The sequence below is a fragment of the Myotis lucifugus genome, unplaced genomic scaffold (assembly GCF_000147115.1).
Source record: "Myotis lucifugus unplaced genomic scaffold, Myoluc2.0 scaffold_58, whole genome shotgun sequence".
Classification (NCBI taxonomy): domain Eukaryota; kingdom Metazoa; phylum Chordata; class Mammalia; order Chiroptera; family Vespertilionidae; genus Myotis; species Myotis lucifugus.
The window spans coordinates 533,902-548,635 of NW_005871106.1; the positions used below are offsets into that span (position 1 = coordinate 533,902).

General features: G+C 38.5%; 1 protein-coding gene across 1 annotated transcript in view; it reads right to left on the bottom strand.

Moving 5' to 3' along the window:
- The window catches only part of LPIN2 (lipin 2), a 100,164-nt gene that overhangs the window by 17,197 nt on the left and 68,233 nt on the right, over nt 1-14,734 (bottom strand). The window contains exons 5-8 of the mRNA XM_023754221.1: nt 8,758-8,865; nt 7,865-7,988; nt 6,203-6,533; nt 2,363-2,462 (exon numbers count right to left, since the gene is read on the bottom strand). Coding sequence (XP_023609989.1) covers nt 2,363-2,462; nt 6,203-6,533; nt 7,865-7,988; nt 8,758-8,865 — 663 coding nt within the window. The remainder of the gene's footprint in view (nt 1-2,362; nt 2,463-6,202; nt 6,534-7,864; nt 7,989-8,757; nt 8,866-14,734) is intronic.

The following is a 14,734-nucleotide window of genomic DNA, read 5'->3' on the forward strand; positions in this document are numbered from 1 at the left end:
ATGTATTCAACCAACCATGGACTAAAAGCAGTATTTTCTGGGGACGAGGAGGGCTGACTGTATGCACTATTTTATACCATTTTATATAAGGGACTTGAGCATCTGCAGATTTGGGTATCCAGGGTAGGTCTTGGAACCAATCCCTGTGGAGGGATGACTGTAGTTAAGTTTTGGGGGAGTCAAAAATTATATGTGAATTTTATATGTTGGTACCCCTAGCCCCCATATGGTTCAAGAGTCAACTATATTATCACATGAGCAAGAAACAAACTTCTATCGTGGGAAGCCACTAGGGTCTTGCGTTTTATCAGAGTAGCTAGTGTCACTTTTAACCAATACAGGGAAGATGCCACTTGACTCAACATGTCACCAAATCCACAAGGGTGATGTGATTTAAAGTTTAATTATGAATACTGAATATTTAGTCAAGATAACAATAAACACAATCATAACAAAATATATGTTTATAAGCATTACAACAGACTCCCTATCTTTAATTATGTATGAAATGTCTCAAGAAATAATTTGTTCATGAGGTAAGAAACTTACCTAGTGAATAATGGTAAAATTATAATCGAGCACAGTAGGGTTCTATTGCTTATTTCCCCATTTTTTTAAAAAAAATCTTTTTTATTGATTTTTTAGAGAGAGAGGAAGGGAGAGGGAGAGAAATATCGATTTGAGAGCAAAACATGGATTGGCTGCCTCCTGCACACCCCCTATCCAGGGATTGAGCCCACAACCCAGGCATGTGCCCTGACTGGGAATCAAACTGGCAACTTTCTGGTGCATGGGATGACACCCAACCAACTGAGCCACACTGGCCAGGGCACTTTCCCCGTTTTTTAAAAGGGAAACTAAGAAATCTATCTTAGGAATCTTGATGTAAGTAAATGATTAAGGACTGAGAAATCTGAAAGAAAGTACTAATTCTAAGACAGCTTACATTTTAATTTTCTTATTGAAAAAAAATGGAGCATTTCAGTTCTCTCACCTTAAAAACCCAACTACTGCCCGGCCAGCGTGGCTCAGTGGTTGAGCACTGACCTATGAACTAGGACAGTGATGGCGAACCTATGACATGCGTGTCAGAGGTGACACGCGAACTCATTTTTTTGGTTGATTTTTCTTTGTTAAATGGCATTTAAATATATAAAATAAATATCAAAAATGTAAGTCTCTGTTTTACTATGGTTGCAAATATCAAAAAATTTCTATATGTGACACGGCACCAGAGTTAAGTTAGGGTTTTTCAAAATGCTGACACGCCGAGCTCAAAAGGTTCGCCATCACTGAACTAGGAGATCACGATTCGATTCCCAGTCAGGGCACATGCCCAGGTTGCAGGCTCACTTCCCAGGTAGGGGGTGTGTAGGAGGCAGCCGATCAATGATTCTCTCTCATCATTGCTGTTTCTATCTCTCTCTCGCTCTCCCTTTCTAAAACCAATAAAAATATATTAAAAAACCACAACTATTACTTCAAATGAAGTAAATATTTGAGACACATTTCGAGAGCTAGTAGGAAGGAGTTTAAGGACCTTCCAAAAGTATCTGCCAAAAATTTAAATAATCTTCATATTGATCCCATCTATTTTAAATAAAAATTTAAATGTTTTCCAATAATTTATTTAAAAGTGCTAAGTATGTGTGCCTACAGTTCAGAATATTCAAACTATCCTTTCCATGAGAAAATCTGTGTTTTCTTTGTAATCATAGAGTACATTGGAATGGAATTCACCTAAGAATGAAAATGAACTTTGGAAACAGTACAAGTATATTCTATCTGAGGTTTTAGAGTTATTTAAGGGGAAAATCATGAGGGAGCGAGAGGAAGAGAGACAGGAGGGGAGAGCTCTAGAGGATATGGGGTGCAAAGGCCAGTTGGAATGATGCCTCACCAGACTCAGGCTCGAATTCAGAAAAAGCATGGGAGCTCAGACTCAGTGAGGGAGTGAAGGCATTCTTTGTAAAAAGTTTTTTAATAAAGATATATTATCTTTAAAACATATAAGAAATGACACAAATGCTAAAGAATTTTCTTAAGCATGCTGAGTTGCATTAATACTATAACATTGCTAATGTGAAGTCAGACCCATTGTATATCCATATGTAGGTTTAACTAGTGTACCTCTTCTTGTTACACTAAACATTTCTACATAAATAGCTGTTATTAGTTTCAAATCACTGCAGTCAAATCAACACACACACAATTTCAGAATCTTCTAAATCTGAAGCAATCCTCTAACTTAGCTAAAGGATATCATCATCATGCTCCTTTTTCTCAGATTAAATGTTTTACTCTAGAAATAGCTATACTATGTCAGAGCTGTTCACCCTTCAATATACAAGGAACACACTACCTTTTAGGGAAATAGAGAGCTGCAACTTCAGGTTCTAGAGCCTTTAAGTCATCTAGGTAAATATCGTCAGGTCCCTGGTGTTGGCTTCTCTTGTGGACACCTGTTTTTATAAGAAAAACATATCAGAGAAAGAAGTTAGTTATTCTTCATTTACAACTCTGCAAGAAAGCAAAGGTTTCTAAACAATAAAACCAATCATCATGATTTGAATTGGGCTTTATTTTTTAAAGTGTCAAATAACCTTTTCATTTGTGGTTCTCAACCACCCATGCCAATGGAAGTGAAATTCAGTGTTATACAGTTGCTCAATAAATATATGCTAATGTGCTCATTCTTTCACTTGCTGACATGAGTAATCCTAGCCCCTAAAAATAATTTATATTTGACAATGAAGTTTATCAAGCACGACCAAGCTTGACAAAATCACTGGCATCAAGAAAGAAGCCATTATTCTAAAACCATGAAGGGAAGGTTGTTGGTGAATAGGGTATTCACTTAGTGCCAAAGTATTACCTTCTAATTGCAAAAGGACAAAAATCCTTTACAACAAGTAAATTTGACAGACAATGATCACCTTAAACAAGTGATCATATCTAGCATCACTAATAGTGAGACATTATGAGCTTCAATATGAAGTACCAAATCATCCCATAAAGTAATCTTCAATTCAAAAATAAAAAATATGTAACCCAAATCGAATTAAGCCCACTATAATAGTCACCAGCCATACGTGGTTACTGAGAACTTGAACTGCCCTAGTCTGGTGTGAGGTATGTAAAATGTGTTCACTTGTTTTTTACTCTTTTGTGAGAAGACTTAAAATTATATATGCAATCCATATTACATTTCTATCAGACAGAGCTAACTTCCAGTTGAAGAAAATATGAGGATGTCATCTTGAAAAAACAACAGATTATCCAGAATGTAAGAAAGTATACCAAACAATTGACTGGGCTCTTCAAAAGGTCAATATCTTCAGTGTAGAGAAGGAAAAAAGTGTAGCAGTGTGTGTTTATGTATGAGGAAGTGTGTGTGTGTGCACGTGTGCGCATGTGTGTGTGTAGGGAGGCTATTCTAAGTTTAAAAATGCAACATATGAACTTTGATGAGATCTTGGTTTGGAAAAGAACGGTAAAAAGCTATTCTTGATATGTTTAGGAAAATATGAATATGGATTCCTCAACATGACAATTGTTTGTGTTAGTTAGATAAGGTTCTTATTCTTAAAAAGTGTATCTTATTGGGGTTGTGAACACACAATACAATATACAGTTGATACATTATAGAATTGTACACCTGAAACCTATATAATTTCATCAACCAATGTCACTCCAATAAATTCAACTAAAAAAAACCACGCAAAGTGTATCTTGGAGTATTTAAAGGTGAAATGACATAATATCTGCATCTTGTTTCCAAATGGTTTAAACCAATAAAAAACTTTGTGAGTGGAGAGACAAAGAGACAGAGATAGAGCAAGAGTGAAAGCGTGCAAATATGCACAAAACTTTTCACAATAAAAGGTGGGGGGAAAGGAAGAAATGGGGTCAAATGAATGGTGGAATCACTTGGTGCCCCTAACTCTAGTCAGCTTCTACACTATGTGCTAGGAATAGGGGAATCAGTATTTCCTAAACTAAAACAAAGCATTCACCCTGACAACTGGATTTTCCCCCCTTAACATTTCTTAGAAGAGCACATGGTTAGGGGCTTCTGGTTTGAGAAGTGCTGATCTATGAAAGAGCAAGATGCCAAATTAAGCTCGATGATCACACTTGGCCACAAATACCCTTGACAGTCAAAGCCTTTTATTTTAAACTAGAGGCCCGGTGCACAAAAATTTGTGCACTGGGGGGGGGGGGGGTCCTTCAGCCCGGCCTGTGCCCTCTAGCAGTCTGGGACCCCTCGGGGGATGACCACCTGCTGGCTTAGGCCTGCTCCCCGGGGGATTGGGCCTAAGCTGGCAATCAGACATCCCTCTGGCAGCCCGGCAGCCCTCGGGGGATGTTCACTTGCCAGCGGGGAGCAGACCTAAGCTGCAGTCAGACATCCTTAGTGCTGCTGAGGAGGCAGGAGAGGCTCCCACCACCACCGCTGTACTGGCAGCCATCAGCCTGGCTTGTGGCTGAGCAGAGCTCCCCCATGTGGGAGTGCACTGACCACCAGAGGGCAGCTCCTGCATTGAGCGTCTGCCCCCTGGTGGTCAGTGTGTGTCATAGTGACCAGTCATTCCCAGTCTTTCTGCTGTTAGGGTCAGTTTGCATATTACCCTTTTATTATATAGGATAGAGGCCTGATGCACGGGTGGGGGCTGGCTGGTTTGCCCTGAAGGGTGTCCTGGATCATGGTGGGGGTCCCGCTTGGGTGCCTGGCCAGCCTGGGTGAGGGGCTGATGGCTGTTTGCAGCTGGTCACACCCCCTTCAGGGTGGGGGTCCCCAGTGGGGTGCCTGGCCAGTCTGGGTGAGGGGCTAAGGGCCGTTTTCAGGCTGGCCGGTGACTGAAGCTCCCAGCCTCTCCTTTTTTTCTTTCTTTTTTTTATATTTTGGGATTTATTTACCTTCTATAATTGAAACTTTGTTGCCGTCACTGGAGCTGAGAGCCGGCTCCTACTCGCTCCAGCTCTGAGGCCATGGCCTGCTGAAAGCAGGTATCTGGGGTTTGTTTAGCTTCTATAATTGAACCTTTGTTGCCGTCACTGAAGCTAAGAGCCAGCTCCTGCTCACTCCAGCTCTGAGGCCACGGCCTGCTGAAAGCAGGTATCTGGGGTTTGTTTAGCTTCTATAATTGAAACTTTGTTGCTTTCGGAGCTCAGAGCCGGGCCGAGGCAGGTGGGGAACCTTGGCTTCCTCCATCACTGGAGCAAGCAAGCCTCCTGCTCGCTTCAGCTGTGTGGCTGCCGGCCGCCATCCTGGTTGGGTTAATTTGCATATCGCGATGATTAGCCAATGGGAGGCGTAGCGAAGGTATGGTCAATTACCATGTTTGTCTATTATTAGATAGGATAAGTTATTTCTGAGTGGCCCTGAAGAGCTATACATGTAGTGAATATTTACTAAATTAATTATCTATCCTTTGGTGTTAGAATTTTAAAAAATGGAAGTAGATATTTGGCTATGTGTGACAATGTGTATTTTTAGGTAAGGTTTTACTTCCCTAAAAATAGGATCCAAGGCTAGTGTTCAGATAGTGAGTGTGTTTTGGCTCTTACTGTAACAAGTATCAATGAATAACTTTTGTTTTTAAACAGAAAGAATGTTATGATTTATTAAACTTGTATTCCAAAAGTGGGATAGAGATGTTGAGCCAAGAGTTGGATCCTACATTCTGTTTTAGAGGAAAATAGTCAGTGAAAGAGAACATATGCTAATTATTAGTGTACATTTATCTATATATCTCATATTATTGAAAAAAAAAGTACTTAATTTGGCCTCAACTAACCAGAAGTTTTAGGTGAAAATATTTTTCTCTAGTCTAATTTTTTGTTGTTTAAACATAATTTTTTAGGATTCTACTTTACTTTATTGACACACCTCATCAATAAAGTGGTTTATTTTACTCATTAACTTATTTAAATATATATATTTTTTTCAATAAGTGCTTCTCAAAGGCCTATTGAGTAGCAACAGCTGTGGGAGAGCAGGGAAGAAGTCAGAGTCCCACTCCAGTGGATCCTGTAGTGCAATGGGGAAGCCATATGAAACAAGTGATTCCAATAGTGTTGTAACAGGTTCTGATCAAGCTGTACAGATATAATGGTAATCATCACACATTATTTGAAACACTGAAATAATTTACCATCTAAATTTAGAGTACCGATGCCAAATTAAACAAATAATTACCTTTCTTCTTTGATGGCGACTCTACTTTAGCTGCTGGTTTTGATTCTGAGGGAGCCTCCACTAACGACGGGTTAGGAAGGTGGTCTGCATCTAACATAGATGAAATCTGAGGCTCAAGAAGTTCTGCAGTGCAAGTTGCATCGCTCATCCGCTTACACGGGGCTCTGGGTTTGGGTTTCACTATGGTACAGACCGTTTCTCCCATGGACGCATCCTTCTCAACTTCATTTATAAGGTGGTCCTCACTGGGAATTACCCGAAAATGGGTATTTTCTGATGGAGTAATCGTAGCTGTCCTGGGATGATGGTCAGATCTCTCTCTTTTGCTGACCTAAAAAAGTTGGATTGTTTAAAAATTAAACTACTTTCAAAAGTGTTATAGCCTATTTCTTGAGCTGGATGCAAATAAATGTGCTTATTTTATTTAAGCAACATATTCAGTAAATACGTTATTTTCTATGTGTGAAATATTTCATAATTGAAAAGTGGGAAAACTAATAACCACATTTTGTTCAATATCATATCTATAAAAGTTATATTTATAACTGGTTCTACTATGAAGAGTTCAATATTGGAGAAGACTGAGGAAATAGATGACAATTTTTAGATACTAAGAGGGAGAATATTCATTTTCAGGGAGAAAACTTGAATGCTACAGAAAAATTTAGCCCTGCTTGCACTACCTTCAGGCTCTGTTAAAACAATGTAAGATGTCGAGTTATAATGTTGTACACCTGAAACTTACATGTTACAAACCAATTTTTAAAAAAGTAAAAGTGGGTAGTGAAGTCTCAAATGCAATCACGCATATAAGCAAAATGTATATCTTTAAAAAACTAGAAGTCTAAATATTTCCTCTTCCAAGAGACAGAGAAAGACAAACACCATATGATTTCACTTATATGTGGAACATAAAAAAAGAGAAGAAACAAAATGAAACAGAAACAAAGTCATAGTACAAAAAATAAACTGATGGCTTCCAAAAGGGAGGAGGTTGTGGGGTTGGGCAGAAAAGAGCAAGGGAATTAAAAAGTATAAACTTGCAGTTATAAAAAAGTCACAGGAGTGTAATGTATAGCATAGGGAATAAGAGTCAGTAATAACTAGGTATGGTGACAGATGGTTACTATAGAGTTATTATGGTGGTCATTTTGTAAGGTATATAAATGCTGAAACACTACGTTGTACACCTGAAACCAATATAATATTATTTGTCAACTCTAAAGTAAATTTTTAAAAATCAGAAAGAAAACCTTAAAGTTGGGGTAATTCACATAAAATAAAAGCAGTCTCTCTCAAAAAATGAATAAATAAAAAATGTATCTTTCCAATTCTTCTTTCATTATGAGTTGGCAAAAAAGCTTTCACAATAAATTTCCTATTTAAAATTTCAGTGTGAAAATTCCATTAGGTACATTTTAAATTTTCCTTACTATAATGTTAATTAACAATCAACATTATTTACTAAATAGAAGCACAGAAAATAAAGCTAGATTTCCTTTGCTGTACACAGTGCAAATATGAAAAATGTTAACTTTGAATTTACTTATGTGACCCCATGAGGGCACTACCATCATTTATGTTCATATGACACAGTCAGCTATCACCCCTTCACTCATGGACAACAAACACACTACACTGTAGGTAAGTAAACCCTAGTACCTTGGTGGACTCTGGGAACCCGCCCCACGTCCATTCCATGTGGGACTCAGATCTGAGTAGGCTCTCGGCGGGTTTCACCTCCAGCTCTGAATCACTCTTCGGACATGCTGCCGGGGAATACGGGCTGCAAACATATTACAAAGAAATGTAATGAATTTAAAGTCAGGAACTTCAGTGTTGCTGAGTTTGACAGATTAAAAGAAATGTAAGTTTGAATATATTAACTCTATCCTGCTGATATAAAGAATCTATTTTAAAAATGTCAATTATTTCTTCCTCTTGAGTTTTTTATTAATAATAAAAACAGTGCACACTAGTATTTATGGTGGACTTGCTGTAAACATTTTCTATGCATCATCCCATTTCAGGGAGAAAACTTGAATGCTACAGAAAAATTTAGCCCTGCTTGCACTACCTTCAGGCTCTGTTAAAACAATGTAAGATGTAGAGTTATAATGTTGTACACCTGAAACTTACATGTTACAGAAATCTATAAGAAAGGTAATTTTACAGGAGAGAAAGTGCATGGAAAGATGGATTAAATTAACATTACTACATGAGAGAAACTGGATTTGAACACAGAACAAAGCCTGACTGCACATTCATAATGTTATACACAGTACAATTAATAGTTAACACTAAAAGATTAGAAATTAAGAATTGTAGAGAGCCAAACTCCATGCTGATCATACAGATGTACAGTGCCAACACAGTAAATTTAATCAAGTTTAGGAACAAAATAATTGAGAGAAAAGGTCCATATTCATGTTAAAAGTACACATTCAGTGCCTCTACTGTCTGAGAGAAATAGGAAACACCATTACTGTCCAATAACAGAAAAGGCAATTTAATATATTTTTCCTTCAAGAAACAGAAATTTTGAAAATACTTACGTGTCCAAAGGGGACCAATCTCCATCGGATAAAGGGTAGTGATCTCCAGAATGGAAGAGCAGAGGCTCCTTATATTCTTCTTCCTTTAAGGAAGCATTTGAAGATCCTCTGTGAAAGGGGGGCGGGGAAAACAAAGAAAGGCAGGAACAAAGACACTATGTCAGCTTAAAAATATCCCCCAAATCTACTGATACATCATCTAAAGTTTAAATGATGAAAAAGGCCTCTTAAAAGGAAAATATGAAGGAGAAGGGGGATTCACCGATGTCACCCAACATATCCTACTACAACCACTATTTAAATATGGGATAAACAGAGGAGGAACGAAAAGATGATGTGATTAAAAATTCATTTTAACCTCCCTTAGTAATAACTGATTCAAAGGCTAGAAGAAAACTGAGGCTTTATGTATATTTCATTCAATCCTTACAAATCTAAGGTAATAATATCCTATTTTAGATATTAGGTAATCAAGAATCCAAAGAAGTTTAGTAACTTGCTCAAAGTAAAGAAGCTAGTAAAGTTGCTAGATTCAAAACAAGTAAGCCCTTGTTCTTTGCACTACCCTCTCCTATGTATTACAAAAAATATAAGAATATCAGCTGAAGAGCTATGGCTCAAAAATTTTAAAACACTCTAAAAACTCTTAAAAACCAGAACTTATTTCCTCTTTGTTTGGATCAAGCATTACCTGAGAACTTTCTCTTTACTGAGAATCTACATGATGTGGAGACACGAGGAAGATGATATAAAAATATAAGTGACAAAAACAAATCCAGAGACAGAGAAGCATCCATCAGATGCTCAAATCTGAGAGGGAAGATAGGGGAGGGTGGGGGAAGGGGGAGAGATCAACCAAAGGACTTGTATGCATGCATATAACTATAGCCAATGGACACAGACACCGGGGGGGTGAGGGCATGAGGGGGAGGGAAGGAGGGGCGGGGAAGGGGTTATGGTGGGGGGGGATAAGGACACACATGTAATACCTTAATAAAGAAAAAAAATGAGTATTTTTAAAAGTCATATACAGACATTAAAACCATAGGCGGTTGAACTAATGCATTAATGTTCAATTTAATTTACCCTTTGCGTTTCTTGAAGTTGCAGAGTTAATATAACTAACCTGCCACATAACCTTAAAATATCCCTCAGAAGCATGTGGGCCTGAATTTTTCATCTTTAGTTGGAAATTTATCACTTGTCCTATTTCACAGAGTCAATGTGAGATTTATGTGTTGTGTCATGTTGAAAGCTCTAAAAAGTATAAATAAAAGTACAAAAAAAAAAACCCACCAAAAAAAAAAACTCTGAAAAGTGTAAAGCACTACAGTTTTAGAGCATCTTATCTAGTAGAAAATTCAATGTTCTACCAGAACTTAAAGGTAAAATGAGAATATCTACCACTTAATGTCTATAAACCAGTTTTATTAGTTTTTAATATTACATTTCTTCCTTTATATCTTAATTTAACATACTCTCCTTAACTGCTAACTTTGACATGTAACAGTTTTTCCATATAGCAGCTCTTTCTAATTCAAGGTTTTCCTACTCTAATCTTCTTTTGCTCAGAAGTATTCAACTCTGGCATACAACCTCATTCAAAGGGAGAAAAACATATACTTGAAAAAGGCCAGCCCTAGCTGGTTTGGCTCAGTGGATAGAGCATTGGACTGTGGGCTGAAGGGTCCCAGATTTGATTCTGGTCAAGGGCACATGCCTGGGTTGCAGGCTTGATCCCCAGTAGAGGATGTGCAGGAGGCAGCCAATCATTGATTCTCTCTCACCATTGATGTTTCTATCTCTCTCTCTCTCCCTTCCTCCCTGAAATCTATAAAAATGTTTTTTTTTTAAAAAAGAAAAAGACCAACATCTAGGTAAATACCTCGTTTCTTAAGAAAAAATAAAATGCTGAAAGAGAAAAATCAGATGTTTATGTCCTTATTTGCCAAATTTAAAAGGATAGTACATCTTGACCCATCACTATTTATCTAGGTGAAAATGGTTTGAAAAGAACAATGTAAAAGCCACAGACATTTTTTTAAATAAAAAATATTTTTGGAACATATTTCACTGCAGGATAAAAGATAATCCAAGATGAGTTCAGCAAAGCAAACTGGATTTAGTAAAATATTGAAAGACAGATCAGGCATCATTAAGAATTTACAACCCTAGGAAGACATGAAATTATTTTCTCTGGGCATATCCTGACAAAAATAGAGCCCATTAGTTTAGACCCATTAGAGTGATGAAAAAGGTTGCTAATGCTGAGGTTCCTTTCAGTCCTGCAATTCTTTAACTAATTTAGGACTTCTAAAAACCTGCTAAAGCACTTTTAAAATGGCACACATGCCTCAGAACAGGCAACCAGGTGGGCAAACCATGACATAGTAACTTAAACTAAGTACATGGCATAAGTTTATAGGGAGTGTACATATTAGAAATGTGAAGAAAATAGTATAAAGACTAACTTTATCTATGATGAAACAAAGGACAATTATAAGCATTAATGCCTAACATCAGATGATTTGCAGTAGGGTAAACAGTTTAATGTTGAATCAGGGTTGGTAGGTTGAGAGCTTCAGTTGTTGAAGTTCATAATAAGTGTGTATAGATCACTTCAGCCTTCACAGATGCACCTCAACTTCATGTCTTCAAATTCAACATCATTTTATAAACCTTTCCCACTCAAAAGCCAACAGAGGTTACAAGATGTATACAACTGTCAAAATCCACTGAATTCTTAAGATCTATGTATATTATTAACCTAGAGGCCTGATGCACAAAATTCATGCAAGTGGCTTGGCCCTTGGAGCCCGGGCTTCATCCGGAAGGTCGTTCAGCTGTCCAGTCTAATTAGCATAATACGCTTTTATTACTATAGATGTAAATTATACCTCAATTTTTGAAAGTTGAGAGAAAATCAATAGAAAGTTAAAATAAAATCTAAATTACTTATGCAGGATAAATTAGAGGAACTAAGCAAGTTTTAAGTCTATTTAACTGGCAGTATGTAAGAGATAAATGGGGTTGCTAACTACCATGACCAAAGAACACTAACTCTGTTAACAATATGTTTATCCTCAACCTTTGCACAGTGTTGGTCAATAAATTTCAGTGACTAATGATCTAAGTTTCCATTTGGATATTCTATATTTCTCATACTAGTAAAAGATACCTTATAATGGAACTGAAAAGACCCTGCAATGTTTCTTTGTCTGAGTCAGAAATGAAGAGGAGAAAGGGCAAGGAGCAAGACATAAGATTCATGTCACCACAGAAGATGATAGAGGGTACTCTAGAAGCCAGTTACTGATCAGGAGATGAAGTATGAAGCCTCAAGGCAATAGAGGCTGTCTGGGAAAAGTTTTAGGTTGCAATGAACATAGGGGTGCATATATCTTTACAAATATTTGTTTTCATATTTTGGGGGTAAGTACCCAGAAGAGGAATTGCTGGATGATATGTTAGTTCTACACCTAGTTTTTTGAGGAATTTCCATACTGTTTTCCATAGCGGCTGCACTTATTTACATTCCCACAGTGTACGAGAGTTCCCTTTCCTCCACATCCTCTCCAAAACTCATTTCTTATCTTCTTGATAACAGTCATTCTAACAGGTATAAGGTGGTATCCTCATTGTGGTTTTGATTTTCTATTTCCCTAATAACTAGTGATGTTGAACATCTTTTCATTTATCTGTATGTTCACTGCAGCATTATATATAATTTTTTTAAATTGATTTTAGAGAGGAAGGGAGAGGGAGAGAGAGAGAAACATCAATGATAAGAGATAATCACTGACTGGCTGCTTCCTGCAGGATGGAGCCTGCAACCTGCTCATGTGTTCTGGGAGCCAGTCCATCCTTGCTGCTTGATACAGTCGCTGCAGGGAAGAAACATCTGCACAGCATATGTTTCAAGGGACTTGGCGTATATAGCATACTGTTCTTAATATGTTTGCTCACCTTCTTGGCGCTATGTGTTTTAACCAAGGTCACCCCTCTGAGAAACGTTGTTTCCCCAGGTAGGAATTTTCCCCTGAAGTTAGGGAGGGAATAAAACCCTTTAACTAAGTGCCAGGCGGGTAGTTAACCACTTTAACTACTAACAACCACGCTTAAGCTACATAATCTTTACTCCCTGGAATGGAGATAAGAAACGCCCTAACCTTTGGAATAGAGATTGATAGGATTGGAATCAACTGGTATAAATACAGATGTAATTGGAATAGAGATTGATAGGATTGGAATCAACTGGTATAAATACAGATGTAACAAGACAACAGGACACAGAACCTAGAAACAGAACCTAGCGAGAGAACCTGGCTGGAGAACCTAGAGACAGAACCTAGACACAGAACCTAGCGAGAGAACCTGGCTGATGAACCTAGAGACAGAACCTGGATAAAACATGGCAAGAGAACCTGACTAGAACCTGGTGACTGAACCTGGACAGAACTTGGCTGGAGAACCTAGCAAGAGAACATGGACACAGAACCTGGCTGGAGATCCTGACCAGAACTTGCCTGGAGTTCCTGGCTAGAGATCCTGGCTAGGCTGCTGATCAACTGAAGGCTGTCTCTGTGTCATTCCTTCTTCACCGACTCCGTCCACACCTTTGGGGACCCCTGGACCCGCTGGGGTTGGACCCCAGCACATGTGCCCCAACTGGGAATCGAACCGTGACCTTCTGGTTCATAGGGCACATGCCTTCGCTCAACCCTTGAGCCATCGTGGCCATGTGATTGCAGCATTATTATAACAGTCAAGACATGCAAAAAAAGTGTCCATATATATATGGTATGTGCGTGTGTGTACACACACAGTAGAATACTATTCAGCCATAAAAAGATGAAATACTGTCATTTTCAACAACATGGATGATCTTGAGAATATTATGCCAAGTGAATTAAGTAGGATGAAAAGAACAAAAACTATAATTTCACTCATATATGGAATATAAAACAAAAAGTAATACATGTACTAACAAAACTAACAAAAACAAACTCATAGACACAGACAATAAAATGGTGATTTCCAGAGGGAAAGAGGGCTTGGGAAGGGTAATGTGAGCAAAGGGGGTCAAGAATATGGTAATAAAGGGAAACTAAACGTTGGGTGGTGAGCATGCAATAAAATACACATTCACTGAATTACAATTTTGTATACCAGAAAATTATATAATGTTATTAACTAAAACTCCAATAAATTTAATTTAAAAAATCTTAGGCTCTCTGCACTCAACTCCCAGATATAGTTTGCAAGTAAGTCTCATTTTGGTGGATTAAAAAGTGTTTCCTTTTTTATGGTGTGTTCTTAAGCCTCCATTGTTGTTATTGCTGGGTATATTATGTATTTACATCAGTGGCATCTACACTAATAAAAGAGAAACATGGTAATTGGCGTACGACCGCTACCCTTCCCATTGGCTAATCAGCGTATCCTTATGCAAATTAACTGTCAGCCAAGATGGCAGCCAGCAGCCATGCACTGAAGCGAGCAGGGAGGCTTGCTTGCTCCAGGGACTGCAGACTCCAACGTTCCCCGCCTCACTTGCCGGCCTCTCAACTGCAACTCTAAGCAACTATTACTATGTTGCAAATAAGAAGCTAAACAAAACTGGCTTTCAGTCAGCCCCGGACCGCAACATTGTATCGATGTTTTCAGCAGCGAGGCCTCAGAGCTAAAGCTGGCCCAGAATAAAAAAAAAAAAAAAAAGAAAACAAGGAGCGGTTGGGAGCTTTTAGTCAACTGCCAGCGGGAAAACAGCCCTCAGCCCCTCAGCCAGCCTGGCCAGGCACCCCAGTGGGGACCCCCACCCTGATCCAGGACACCTTCAGGGCAAACCAGCCGGCCCCCACCCGTGCACCAGGCCTCTATCCTATATAGTAAAAGGGTAATATCCTCCCGGCACCAGGATCAGCGGAGCAGCGAGGCTCCCGGCACCGGGATCAGCGTGACAGGGGGCAGCACCCAA